Source organism: Rhodotorula paludigena, assembly GCF_050403205.1.
Source record: "Rhodotorula paludigena JCM10292 DNA, Rt_paludigena_JCM10292v1_ctg33, whole genome shotgun sequence".
NCBI classification, from domain to species: Eukaryota; Fungi; Basidiomycota; class Microbotryomycetes; order Sporidiobolales; family Sporidiobolaceae; genus Rhodotorula; species Rhodotorula paludigena.
The window spans coordinates 164,393-177,647 of record NW_027481425.1 but is presented as its reverse complement, the minus strand read 5'-3'; the positions used below and the strand labels follow the sequence as shown (position 1 = coordinate 177,647).

The 13,255-nt window shown below is 63.9% G+C and overlaps 5 protein-coding genes across 5 annotated transcripts; 4 read left to right on the top strand and 1 right to left on the bottom strand.

Moving 5' to 3' along the window:
- Positions 1–373: 373 nt before the first annotated feature.
- Positions 374–1,802, bottom strand: MDE1 (methylthioribulose 1-phosphate dehydratase MDE1; the record flags this gene model as incomplete). Its single annotated transcript, XM_076650264.1, has 8 exons — positions 374–459; positions 578–641; positions 729–752; positions 856–1,047; positions 1,206–1,313; positions 1,381–1,459; positions 1,538–1,699; positions 1,798–1,802. 8 exons carry the CDS (start codon positions 1,800–1,802, stop codon positions 374–376), a joined length of 720 nt encoding a protein of 239 aa, XP_076504224.1.
- A 360-nt stretch (positions 1,803–2,162) lies between these two features.
- On the top strand, positions 2,163–3,614 carry JCM10292_006638 (F-box protein; the record flags this gene model as incomplete). Its single annotated transcript, XM_076650263.1, has 4 exons — positions 2,163–2,198; positions 2,272–2,531; positions 2,689–2,869; positions 2,931–3,614. The coding sequence occupies 4 exons, from the start codon at positions 2,163–2,165 to the stop codon at positions 3,612–3,614; spliced, it is 1,161 nt and encodes a 386-aa protein (XP_076504223.1).
- Positions 3,615–5,220: 1,606 nt separating this feature from the next.
- JCM10292_006637 (uncharacterized protein) lies at positions 5,221–6,556 on the top strand (the record flags this gene model as incomplete). The annotated part of the gene is made up of 6 exons (XM_076650262.1): positions 5,221–5,359; positions 5,438–5,627; positions 5,704–5,909; positions 5,981–6,237; positions 6,327–6,405; positions 6,471–6,556. 6 exons carry the CDS (start codon positions 5,221–5,223, stop codon positions 6,554–6,556), a joined length of 957 nt encoding a protein of 318 aa, XP_076504222.1.
- A 545-nt stretch (positions 6,557–7,101) lies between these two features.
- On the top strand, positions 7,102–8,630 carry JCM10292_006636 (uncharacterized protein; the record flags this gene model as incomplete). The annotated part of the gene is made up of 3 exons (XM_076650261.1): positions 7,102–7,522; positions 7,578–8,264; positions 8,326–8,630. 3 exons carry the CDS (start codon positions 7,102–7,104, stop codon positions 8,628–8,630), a joined length of 1,413 nt encoding a protein of 470 aa, XP_076504221.1.
- Positions 8,631–8,921: 291 nt separating this feature from the next.
- Positions 8,922–13,145, top strand: JCM10292_006635 (uncharacterized protein; the record flags this gene model as incomplete). Its single annotated transcript, XM_076650260.1, has 10 exons — positions 8,922–9,063; positions 9,158–9,310; positions 9,365–9,458; positions 9,517–9,699; positions 9,762–9,982; positions 10,042–11,254; positions 11,309–11,883; positions 11,941–12,433; positions 12,489–12,733; positions 12,799–13,145. 10 exons carry the CDS (start codon positions 8,922–8,924, stop codon positions 13,143–13,145), a joined length of 3,666 nt encoding a protein of 1,221 aa, XP_076504220.1.
- Between the last annotated feature and the right edge of the window lie 110 nt (positions 13,146–13,255).

Sequence of the window (13,255 nt, the reverse complement as noted above, 5' to 3'; positions counted from 1 at the left end):
CGTGCACACTCCTGGCAGCTGCACCGGCCCCGAACTGCAGCGGAGAGCGCGTTGCAGGCGAGCACCAACACCGACTCCGCCGCGCAGCCTCGCGCCCGCACCGCTTCGACTTGTCTCGCTTTCTCGCGACACAGTGCCAAACTGCCTACCAAAAGCTCACCCTGACAGCAGGACACACCCTCTCACCAGCGCTGGGCTTTCGCTCAAGACTATTTCCGATGCCCCATCGCAGATCGCCCAGCGAATCGAAGCCGCCGAGCACGAGTGCGCTTGGGCATCGCGTCCATCGGGCCTAGCAAAGCAAGTCTTTCCTGCCTCTCCCTGTCGCGCACGTGGATGTCGTCTAGTCGATGGCGTTGAGCGGCGCGCAGAGCTACTGCTGCAGGCCGACCGTCTCCATCCCGGCGAGCTTCATCTTGACCCCGATCTCGAGCAGGTAGTCGAGGCACTCTGCCTGGCCTGCGTTACGAGAGAACCCACCAACGTCAGTGTCTTGCTGTTGAAGCCACGCACAAGCACAGCCGGAGCGCGGAGGCAGGGCACTGTCCTCGGGAGGGGAGAGAGTCGCGAATCGCACCCTTTGCTCGCTCGGCATCCGGCCCCCAGCTGTACGTCCCGTGACGACGCACAAGCACAGCAGGCTGTGTGTTGTGAACATGCACCTGAGTCAGCTGAATGACGCCGGAAAGGGGCAGTGCACGGCGACAGGAGCTGGGCAATCAACGCACCGCGTCCGGGTACTTGCGCATAGCCTTTGAGGGACAAGGAGAGCATAGTCAGCACGCACATGACTGTACACGAGCGCCCTCCCTCCCGTCAAGCAGGCAAGCGGCGGAAGCCATATCCGAGACGCACCTCCTCAAGACCCTCCCTCAGGTCCTCCTCGTCCGGCGTGTTCTCGATGATGGGGATCACGAGCGTGTCGAGGTAGCTCATGGCCGAGCCCATGCCGCCCTGCCGCATGCCCTTGATCATCTCCTGGTGCGAGATGCGGAACTCGGATCCGGGCCAGAGGAGCGTGGCCATGACGGCGTGCTGCGAGTGGGTCTGCGGGAGGGAGACGAGGTACATCACTCAGCTTGCGTTCGGGACATACTGCAAGCCAAGAGAAGTCGAAGAAGCGCCCTGAAAAGCGAGTGGTTGCGACGAGCGACAAAACGGCTGGACGCAGGAGACGGGATGTGGGCTTGCGAGGGTGGACTCACGTGGATGCATGCGCCCGCTCCCCGTAAGTCGTACGCGTTGTAGAATAGCGGCGTGCATGCGCTCTGCTTCAAGGGCTTGTGCACCGGCCACCGCAGGAAATCGCGCTCCTGCCGACGACGTCCGTCAGCTCTACTTCCATGCTAGGCGAGCAAGGAGCGCCTGGGCAAGGCGCACCTTGAGCGTGAGGACAAAGATGTCTTGCGGCTGAATCTTCTCCTTCTGCACGCCAGACGGCGCGAGGTAGACGTGCTCACTGCAATCGAGCAATCGCACGTGCCGTCAGCAAGCGCGTCGGCCCCCTCCTTCGCTCTCGTGAGTGACCACAACGCACTCTTTGCGGATCGAGATGCCGCCGCCCGTGCCCGTGACCCAGCCGAGGGTGTAGAACCCGCGGCACAGCTCGGGAATGAGGAAGGCCGGGTGCGTCGGGTCGTTGTTGTGCTCGATGAGAGCGTGGTCGTTCGGGTGGTTCGGGTCGGTGGGAGGTGAGAGACTGTTTTGGATGATGGATGGGGTCAGTCGTTGTCAGGGACAGAGGGCGCGAGCAGCGCGAGGGGCTGCAAGAAAGAAGCGTGAAAGCGAAGGACGCACACCATGGCTGCAGGAGATTGATGGGGGACGAGACCAGCACGCAGTGGCATGAGTCAGCTCACAGTTCACAGTGGGGATTCCCAAGCTCGTCTGGAGCAATGCCTCGCGCTCTGAGTCGAGGAGAGCGAAGATGGTGCGATGGAAATGGGGAACGGGACCACGACGTCGAGGGATTTTGCTGCTTCGGCGAGAGGCGAGAACATGCTTGTACTCACTGCTGATGCAAGAGTGGACACGATCAGAGCCGAGCGAGCGTCGAGGAAGCGGACGAGCCAAGGTCAACCTCGGGAGCAACGTTGGCTTCTCCCCGCTCACACACTTACGCGCTCGAGAGCACCCCACGGCACACGCAGTCTCTTGCGAACATGGCAGCGACAGCGACTACCCCTGCGGGTCCTCCCGTGCGTTTGCGTCTCCTTCCCCACACCCCCTCACCACGCCCGAGGCTGACCTCTTCTGCTCCTTGACGCACAGGACTGCCCGTTCGCCCGGGTGCCGAACGAGATTGTCCTGCACATCTTCGACCACGCCCGTCTCGCGCACGATGCCGACGCAGCTCCGTACAGGCTCGCCGACTCCGACCCGGTCCACTCTCGTCGGCGCATCAACCCTGTAGTCGCCGTCTCGCACGTCTGCCGAGCCTGGCGCGCTCTCGCCTCGGAAAACTCGGCGCTTTGGGCATCGCTGCACCTTGATGGCGAGATGGACGGCGCGCGAGCGCAGGACAAGGCGCGGTTCTGGGCGGAGAGGGCCGCCGCGAAGCCGCGAGACAGCCTCTCGGCAGGCTCGACGAGCACTGCGCAACCGCACCAGGACGCGCGCAGCGCCAAGCCGGAGCCGAGCGGCTCCTCTTACCTTCTTCACGCCTTCGCACCTTCGCGTCAATTTCAGCCTTCAACACTTTGGCGAGACTTTCACGGCCCTCGAAGAGCTTGAAATCCGAGCCAACCAGTACATCCAGGACATGGCGCGTGCCGACCGCGGCATCTGGCGCATCCCCCCGCCGCCCGCCAGCCTACTCTCGATCCCCCCAGACTTCCTGCCCCCTCCGACCGTCGAGACCGGCTCGAAGGTGCTCACGCAACTAAGGCGCCTCGTACTCATCGGACCAGAATGGCGGGCTTTGCGCGGAGGGCTTCTCTCATGCACGGGTACTTGACCCGTCGCATATGCCCGCGCTCGAGTATGCCGACCTGGGACGCACGACTCCCAACGTCAATTTGGGACTCCTCGCACACTCGAGCGGGACGTTGTCCCACCTGCGAGTGCGCAACTGGTGGATTCCGCCCGCTTTTCCCCTGCCCGACATTCTGGGCAGCCTGCCGATCCTCGCCACGCTCTCGCTCCTTGCATCGGGCGCACTCGCGACGCGCATCCTTGACGAGCTCGTGCGCCTCGACGCCGCCACCCCCATTCGCTTCCCGTATCTCGTCACGCTCGCCATGGAGGGGGCGCGCCTAACCCAGGCGCACCTCGCCCTCTTCGGCTCGGACCGCGCGGCTCGACTCGCGACGCTCGACTTGTCGGACACCAAGGCGGTCGCAGCGGCCGAGGGCGCGGCGTCGCTTGAGCTGCCGCGGTTCGACGCGCTGACGACGCTCAAGGTCGCGCGGAGCGAGGTTTGGAGCACGGCGAGGAGCATCGTCGACGAGCTCGGGCGCGGCAAGATGCCCGCGCTCACGCAGCTGTATGTATCGGGGTCGGGCGAGGATGAGCCCGTCAGCGGGGCTGAAGACGATGGGTGGAATGTCAATCGGCGAAGACTGCTGGGCGAACGGGGCATTGAGCTTCATGTCAAGGACGGAGGCATCGTGTAGATATGGCTCAAACTGAGTATTGCAGCTTGCGCTTCTTTCAACATCTCTCGAGGCGCGCGAGCTCGTCATCGCTCAGGCCTCTTGGGCATGAAGCGGCCTTTGTTGTCGAGCGCCTTTCTTCTGGCACACTCTCTTTCTCTGCTGTCAGCCGCACGCTCGTTAGCTCAGATGGTCTGGCTTCGTTGCATCCGCGGTGCTGCGCGCAATCCGCGCCCCTTCCCAGCCGCCGCCTCGTCGGTGCACCGCCTCATCCGTCAGCGTGGTAGTCACCTCGACCAGCCGCCGCTCAGAGCGTCGCCCTCGTCCACCACAGCACTGCTGTGGCACAACGTGCGGCTGCTCGCGGCCCTGCGACGACGTCCGCCCGAACGAGCGTTCCGTCTTCAGATCGTCGCACAGCCTCGTCTACGCTTCACGGCGCGCACAAGCCCATGGGACATTGCGCAGGTGTTGCTGGCGACACAGCGCGAGTCGCCGACGCGGTCACAGCGCCGTCGAGGGACGCGGACGAGACGACGACGCGTCGAGTATGGGCGCAGTGATGAGGGCGTGTCGAGCAGCACAGCCGCAGTCGAGCGAGCAGAGCAGGTTGTCAACGCGCGAGATGGGACGGAGACTGTGCGCAGGGAGGCACGACGCAGGTGCATGCGCCTGGCACTGTTGCGGAGGGTCGCGAGGAGCAGTTGCGCGATGCATGCTTGAGAAGGTTTGTGGCTACCTCGGGGCAGCATGCTCGTCCGCAGCGCTCGACCTGTGCGCACAGCGGCAACGAGCGGAACGCAGTCCGCCGTGGGTGCGTCCGGGCCGCTTGCTGCCTCGTCGGCACGCGTTGGCATGCATGCACAACAGCGCGCGCGCGCGATCCGACTTCTTCGTCTTCAACCCCGCCGATCACGGCGTGACCGTGCTGATCTCCTCTGCATGCACGCAAACCCGTGCTGCATGCAGAAGCTGCGCTTGCCAGCTGTTGCCGACATCCTCTCCTCGTGCTTGTCGTTTGACGACGCGTTATTTGTTGCTTTGTTGTCTGCTTCCAGGACTGCGCGCGGCCGCCTCGGCTGCACGTCTTGCTGGACTCGTCAAGGGTCGTTCCGAATCACCGCTCGAGGCTTGTCGTGGTGCTGTGCAGCTCGCGGTTCGGTCTTCTTCACCGGGTTTCTTTCGGAGCACCGGCTGGCACGCGCAAGCGCGTGCGGCCCTGAGCCTATCACCGCAGAGTTGGGCTCGATCGTAGAAGATCATGCAACTCCCCTCATTTTCGCGGGCGGAAATTGGGCGTCTCAGCGCGTTCAACGGCAGCATTCCAGCAGGATCGAGGTTTCGCCGGGCAAAAGCGCGCTTTCGGACGCGCGCGTCTGCGGCCAGGCTCGCAGAGCCGCAAAGGTTGGCAGGCTTTCCGGGCGTGCAGAAACAAACAAACAGCCCTCGCCGGCCGCTCAAGAACGCGTGCCCTCCCGCTCCCGCTCTTCTCCCTCTTCTCTTCACTCGACTCCGTTCGACTCAACCACTCTCCTTCAAGGCCTGTCCTCACCCTCGTCACTCTTTCACCAACCCCACGGCCTTCCGTCTTCGTTTCTTCACCACCTCCCCCTCGGCCTCACTCAACATGCACGCCGCTCTTGCCATTGCCTCGCTCGCGTCGCTCGCGTCGCTCGCCAGCGCCGCTGCCGCCCCCGGCTACGGTCGCTTCCCCTGCTTCATTGTCAACGGCGACATCACCGACCCGGACGTGACCTTCCAGGCCGGTGCGTCGCGCATGCCTCGACCTTCTCAACACGCGACGCGTCCAAACTGACGCGCTCCGCGGCTTTCCTCGCATGCAGACCCGTCGCAGTGCGTCGACCTCATCCCCACTGGTGACGGCTCGGGCTTCACCCAGGCCGACGGCAACACCCCGGTTGGCGCCGAGTGCGTCCTCGACGCCAACTTTGGCCGCTACTTCTGCGGTATCGCGGGCGCCACCTGCACGGACGGCACCCAGTGCGACAACGGTCTCTGCGTTAACGGCCAGTGGTGCGTGCTGCTCTTCCCCCCTCTTATCTCTCATCCTTTGCAACCGCAACTGACTGGAACGTCTCGCAACTCGCAGCCAGGGTGGCTTCAGCCAGGACTGCGACACCACCGCCGAGTTCCCGGACAGCACCTGCTCGGGTCTCCTTTACTGCGGCTTCCCCGACGGCAGCGGCTTCACGACCTGCGGTGGCATCGGCGCGTTCTGCGGTGACGCCCTCGACGCTGACCTCAGCGCCCCGGTGGCCGACCAGGTCGCCGTCTTCAGCCGCTACTGCCAGCCTGGTACGTTGCTCTCTGCCGACACAGCCTCTCGATCATGGGGCTGACCAGTCCGTCATCGTTTCACATCGCAGGCGCGCAGTGCAGCTCGCTCACCCAGGGCTGCATTGCCACCGCTGCCCTCGGCGAGTCGTGCGCCGAGGACCCTGAGTACCAGTGCGGTGAGGGCCTCACCCCGTCGTCGAACGACGACACCTGCGTCTGCACCCAGGTCACCCCGTCCGCCCGTGCTCGCTCGCGCCGCTCGGCCAACCACCGCCGCAACCTCTGCCCGGCCTCGCACACCGCTTGCTCGGTCGGCACCAAGGGCTTCGAGTGCATCGACGTCTCGGTATGTCTACCGGCTCAGAGCCCTTTCCACCTTGTCACCGCCGTAACCCTTCCATTCACACCACTGACTCTTCCTCTGGCTACCCACAGTCGAACATTGAGCAGTGCGGTGCCTGCGCGTCGCAGGGCGGTGTTGACTGCTCGGCCATCGAGGGCGCCGAGTCGGTCGGTGCGTCTCGTTCCTCTGGGTGCTGTCGTTTCTCCCGCTGACTTCCACCCCCCACCTTTCTACAGGCTGCGTCCAGGGTGTCTGCGAGATCTGGAGCTGCCAGGACGGCTTCACCTACGACGCCTCGTCGTCGGCGTGCGTCCGCGCTTAAGCGTTCCACACCCACCTTTGACCCCTCTGGCCTCGTTGCCTTCGTTTTATGCCACTTCGTAACGACCCATCTCACGTAACGCAACGTACGATCGTCTCCTTTACCTCTACTATACAGTTCGTTCGCTTTTCCTCGCAATGATGGTCCTTCGGTCCTCTGGCGGCTGGGCACGAGAGATCACTCGAGAGCTGCCTCTTTCTCCAGTCCCGGAATAATTCCCTCTGCTCGTGCTTCCCTATTGCCTCGCTGCAGGGGTATGCACCCGAAAAGCCTCGTCTGCAGCCTCGAGGCGAGGAACGAAGCAGCTTGACGCCAACTTCACGTGGTCGTAGGCAACGAAGCGGCCTCTGGCGGGCAGTTCCAAGCAACGGCATCCTAAGACTCTCAACGGATCACTGCCGTGCTCTCAGTTCAACCCTGCCGAGCGAACTCGAAAGACTTGTGAGGATCGTCGCCCGTGAAGGTTGGTGGCCTCATCAGGCTGGCCAGTCCCTCTCTGTCGCGTCAACCGCAGCTCTCGCCGGTCGAGCTGCCCGTCAGAAGCCATGCCAGACGCGGTCCAGTCGCTGCACGCGCCGGTGCTTGAGCGCATCTTCCACTTTGCCTCGCTCGACTTTGATCTGTGGTCGGCGAACCCGGACTACGGCACGCTCAAGGCGTGCGCGCTCGTGCACTCGCCGTGGCGCCATCCGGCCCAGGCCACACTCGCCAAGCATGTGCGAATCGCCTCTCCCGCCGCAATGGATGCGATCCGAAGCCGCGACGCCAAACGCATGCTCGCGCTCCACTCGACGCACGTTCTCGACTCCACGCTGCAATGGGGCATCGACACGTACTGGCTCCTCGACCGGTTCCCCAAGCTCCGCTCTCTCCGCCTCGAATACGATCCGGTCCGCGGCCAGGTTGACGGCGAGCGCGACGAGGAATGGCTCACTTGGGACATCTTCCGGCATCCGTCCCTCGTCGGTGGGTGCTGCGCATCCACTTCATCCTCGAGCCTGCGCTGATTTGCATCGTGCAGGCATCACGAATCTCGCCTGTAAGGCCGACCTGCAGGACCCCTCCGACACAACCGTCCTCACCCTCCCTTTGGTCACTCTCACTCTTGGCAACCTCCCGCTCCAGAATGCAAAAGGCCTGCACAAGGCACTGTTTACCGGCTGCAAGCCGACACTGCGCACCATCTCGCTCGACTTTGGCGCTTCCACCGACAAGGCGGCGCTTGACGACCTGATCGAGCAGTTCCAGGTCGTCGCGACAACGATTGAGCACCTCGTCTTCCTCAACAAGCCCAATATCAACTTCCTTATGTCGCTGCACTCGAAAATGAACGCGACCAAGATGCCCCTCTTCTACAGCGTCAAGTATCCGCTGCTTCCCAACGCTCTCGCCCCGTTCAACATCCTCGCCCTCGCGTGCGTCAACAACGGTACCTCGCTCGTCGAGTTCTGCCTCGTTGAACCGGCGTACGAGCCTCTCACCTCGGCCGACGACCACGAGCGCCTCGTTCTGCGGTACCTCGCAGCGTTTGGCTCGCGCCTCGACTCGTTCAACATGATGGGCCGCAAGTTCCGCTTCCGCTTCCCACGCGAATGGTCCGCGCGCTTCGTCAAGCTTCCTGAGATTGCCCGCTTCCTCGACCGCGCCGGGGCACGAGGTTGTGACGTTTGGTGCGGCGTTGACCAGAAGTTTGGGTCGACCGTGAAGGGTGCGTTCTGCCGTGTTCCTCGTTCCTGTCGTGCTGGCTCACTCACGACGCCCGAGTGCAGCTATGGAGAAGCGCAAGGGCAAGCGCGTCGCCACGGGCGGAGCCGGCGACGAGTCAGACGGCACGGACGACTCGGCCTCGACGACGTCGCAGCACACGCAACCGCCGCCGACGCTTGCGCAAGTGCAACAGGCTATCCGCCAGATGACGCTGGGCGGCGGACGTCCGCCGCGCTCGCTCTCGCCCGCTGCGATGGGCGGGGCGCCGTCAGCAAGCGCGAAGGGCAAGGGCAAGGCGGTGGACAAGGGCAAGTGGGTCGACAAAGGCAAGGGGGTCGACAAGGGCAAGGGCAAGGCAAGGGCGTAGCCTGCGCATCTATTTATCTCTGCATCAGCGCTCAACTTTCCCTCTACTTGGACTCTGCTACGTCAAGAGCATTTCATATCTCGCCGAGTGGCCGCGTCTTGCTGAGGCTTCGCATGCTTCACTACATGAAGACCCGCGAGGCACACGAGAGAGAGAAAAAAGAGCGAGTCCCCACTTCGGCCCGTGAGCCTGCGAACGTCTCGAAGCCACTGCCTCGACACTTTCTGCTTGACCAGTCAAACGAGTCAGCTGTGCGCTATCAGCGCTTAAACAGCTCTCTTCCAGCCGACCATGTTCTCGTCCAAGGCGCGACGAGCACAGGAGGCTGTCGAGAGGCTCAACTGCTCCGAGGTGCTTCAGACGGCGCAGGCGTGGCAGCTGGGACAACTTGCGCAGCTTGGGATCGGTTCCGAGCTCACTGCCATCACTTACGGTTCGTCGAAGCTTCCTCTCGAGCCGTCGCGCACCCACGAGCTCACCGAGATCCTGCCTCCTCCTCGCCTCGACATGCTACGAACGCCATGCAGACCCAGTGCAGTCTCTTCTCGCCGTCGGGACAGAGCATGGGAGGCTGTTCGTCTTCGGCGCTCCCGGCGTAGAGCTCGGCTGGGACCTGGGCATGCCCACGAAGATCCGGCATCTCGTCTTCAAGCCCGGAAGCGGCTTCCTTTGCGTCGTTGGTGAGTAGTTCATGACTACATATTCGACATCGTGCTGACGAGAGGGCCTCGCAGACTCGAAGGACACCCTGTACATCTTCAACCTGCAACGTCTCGACCAGGGCAAGCCGCATCGCGACTCCTCCCTCTCGCTCCGGTCCACCGTCACGTGCGTGACATTCGCAACCCTGTAGCAGTATGCATGCTGACTGGAACGACGGGCCCAGCTGCGTCGAAGCCTCCGCGTCGCACTCGTTCCTCTTTCTCGGCTGCAAAGACGGGACGGTCGACGTCTTCGACATCGACCGCGGCAGCCTCGCCCATCATGCGCGCATTCCGAACCTTTGGTTGGCACAGGAGGAAATCTTGCGGCGCAGTGGAGTGCCGGGCGCGCCATCACGGAGGCATATGTGCGTGTCTCGCCCACGCCGAAGGTGCTCTCACCCCTTTGCTGACTGAGCTGCGCGTGCAGTCCCGTCTGCACCGACGTCAAATCGCACCCGCTTGACATCAACCTCGTTGCGGTCGCCTACGAGGGCGGTGTCTCGCTCTGGAACCTCGCGACCAAGCAGTGCGAGCGCAACTGGGAGTTCGTCCTTCCGCCCGGCGCACCCGGCGGCGGCAACGACACGGAGGAGAGCTTGTTCATGGAGAGACGTCCGCCGGTAACGTGTTTGGCCTGGCGCCCCGACGGTGCGTTCGTGCCAATTCCTGCTTCCAGGGGGTCGCGACTAACGCTCACCTCACGATAGGCCTGCTTTTCGCTGCTGGGCACGAGGACGGCACGCTCAGCTTTTCCTCCGCCGAGGACGAGATGCCCATCATGATTCGCACGCTCGAGCGAGTCGATGTGAACAAGGCAACGGAGGAGGACCTGTTCGGCTGGTCGGCGCAGGGGCAGCCAGGCCAGCGTCAGCCGGCCAATCGCGAACCCATCTTCCGCCTCGCATGGTCTGGGTTCCCACCAGAGACGTGGCTGTCGCAGTCGCTCGCGAAGAACCCGCTAGGCGCTCCCGCGTCCCCCGCGCTCCCTTCTTCACCGCACTTGTCCGACGAGAAGACGGATCTGCACGGCGGAACGATGTTGACGGTGCTTGGAGGCTTGCTGCCGTCGGATCCGATCGGCGTGCACGTCCTCGAGCTCCCCGCCTACGCGGCACCGTCGGCGGCGGGCGGCAAGCCGGGTAACCTGTCGCTTTCGGCCAAAGAGGCGTTGCGCGAATCGCTACTGCACGTCGGTCATCACCTCTACCCGACACCTGCACCGCCCGAAGACTTCATTGTCCTCGCTCGCAATCCTCACTACGGCCTGGCGTACGACCCGTCGGCGATCCTCATCACGTCTGGCCGCGACACTCGCTGCCCCGTCCCTTCCGCACCACACGCTTCGAATAACATTGAAGCTTTCACGTTTCCCCCAAGCAGCGCCCGTCCACCGCGACCTCTCCGCCTTCCCGTCGCTCTCTCGTTCTCAGGAAAGGACACGTGCACAGCCGCGCAGGTCGTCAACATCTCGCAGCTCTCGCATCGCCATCTGCTGCACCAGTTCGACGTGTCAGACGAGGCGGCCGAGCGGCTTCCGCTCACAGGCGGGCACGCCTTCCCTCGTCCACGCTCGACTCGCCGGGGTCCAGCACCATCCCTGAGCGATCAGCCGCCGCGCATCCTCGTCACCTCGCACGTCGACCTCACTGTGCGCTTTCACGACGTCTCGAACCAGGTTCTGTGGGGGCGCAAGTGCGACGAAGTTGCCGAGCCGCGCATCGAGCATGAGTTCCCGCGCCCGCTGCGGCACCTCGACGTTGATGTCAAGTCGGCGCTCGCGGATAGTCGAGCGGGAGAGCTCCAGGCTGCGCGCCTGTGGCGCGAGCGTCCCTGGGAACTCGAGATCGACAAGGTCTCCGTTGGCGAGGAGAACCTCGAGGTCGCGGTCAGCCTGTCGACGGGGGACGTGCTCGTTTGGCGGTATGTCGAATCCCCTCTCCTGCGCGGCTCTCGCTCACAAAACCGACTTGACAGCTTTGCGTACGGCGAGCTAGGCGCCGAGCCTGGCTTCGATCGTGTCGGGGACCCTCATCATCTCGGCTCAGCAGTCGAGGGGGCTCTGCGCGACCTTTCGCTCGACCGGCACGGCAGCATCCCGCCTCCTGAAGCCGAATCCTCGGCGCCCGCATCGCCTGCGCCGGGTCGCAGCCGCTTCGGCTCGGTCAGTCACCGTGGGCGTGCCTCGCTGTCTCAGCAGAGCGGGGCCTTTCAGCCCGAGAGTGACCCTCAGGACCACCACGTGGATCTCTCTGGCAGCTCCGTGCCCCGACCCGACCTCGACGGCTTCCGCCCGCTCGCCGCCTTCAAGTTCTCCTCGCCCTCGTCCGCGTCCGGCGCCGCGACCAAGTCGAAACTCGCGCTCAGCAATGTCGGCTTCCTCGCCGCGTCTAACGACGCCAGCTTGCTCGTCGTCGACCTCCGCGGGCCTGAAGTCATTCTCGTCGACGTCCCGGGTGCGGGCGGAGCTGCGGCGCAGGGCAAGGGCAAGGGCAAGATCGATGCGTCGCCCATAACGGCGCTCACTTGGACGATATGTGCTATCGGAGAGGGTAGGTTCATCCGCTGAGCAATCTGCGTACCGCAGAACTGACCTGTCGGCTCTGCAGACCATGACCGCTCGCCTCGACTCGTCGTCACGCAGGGGTCGGGCCTGACCCGCATCTTCGAGCTCGCCAACGTCGGCGGTGGGTGGCACCTGAGCGAAAGCTTCGCGTCCGCTCACCACGACAGCACCCGCACCGCATTCGCAACCTTCGTAATCGACAAGGCGGGCAACGAGCTTCTCGCCGACTCCCAGAACCTGCAGCTTGCGCTCACACACCAAGCCTCGTTCGGCTCGCTCGAGCATCTCGACCCTTCAGGCGCCATCACGAGCCTCTGGATCACCGTCAGCCCGACAACGCTCGCCTGCTTTTTCAATCTCGACGGTCCGAAGACGGCGACATACGAGGACGAGAGGGCTCGCTTCGAGAAGGCCGCACTCGTTCACGCCCACGGCTGCGTCGCGCTCGTCGTCCAGTCGCGCAACTGCGCCCTCTCGATGTTCTCGCTGCCGAGCTTGACGTACATTGCTCGCGCGAAGTTCGACACGACTCTGCAGTGCGTTTGCTGTCGCTCTGAAAACATGACGCGCTGACCCACCTCTCATCTGCAGTGACTCGGCTGGGGTTTTCTCGCTCGCCTCCGATGGCGACTTTGTCCAGCACCTCGACCCGCTCAACATCCGCCTCGGCACGATTCGCGACCTGTACCGCCCTGCTTTCCCGCCCCGCGTCGTCGCGTTCGACCCATCCATTCCGATCCCGGCACAGACGAACACGCTGTCGGCTGTCGGATCGGCTCTCGGCGCTTGGTTTGGCGGAAAGAAGGTCTACACGGGCGCGGAGCTCGACAGCATCCGTACGTGACGCTCTTCCGCCTTTCCAACTCTCTTCCAAGCATCGTGACCAGCCCGTTGCTCGCAGTTGGCGGCCCGCAGCGCCCGCCGCCGAAGAACCGTCCTGCGCCTGGTGCGCCTCCTCCGATCGTCACGGCGACCAAGCAGGCGCAAGCGGCCAAGTCGGGCTACTCGACGCCGACGCAGTCCGAGTTCGTGCAAGGCGCAACTGATACTGCGCGCGACATCATGGCGCGGACAAATGCCGCGCTGGAGCAGCGGGGCGAGTATCTCTCGGCAATCCAGGACCGCCTGTCGAGCGCCGCGAACGATGCGGCGAAGTTCGCGAGCGATACGAAGACGATGGCGCAGCGTGAGGCCGCCAAGAAGTCAATTTCGAGCGGCTTCTCGAGCTTGTGGAAGAAGATTCCGTAGCGGCAATCGAAAAATCCGTCTAATGCAGAGATAAACGAGGGTATGAACAGCCGGGGGTGGGTCCCGTGGAACTTCTTGGGGTACCATCGGAGGAGAACAAGACAGCGAGA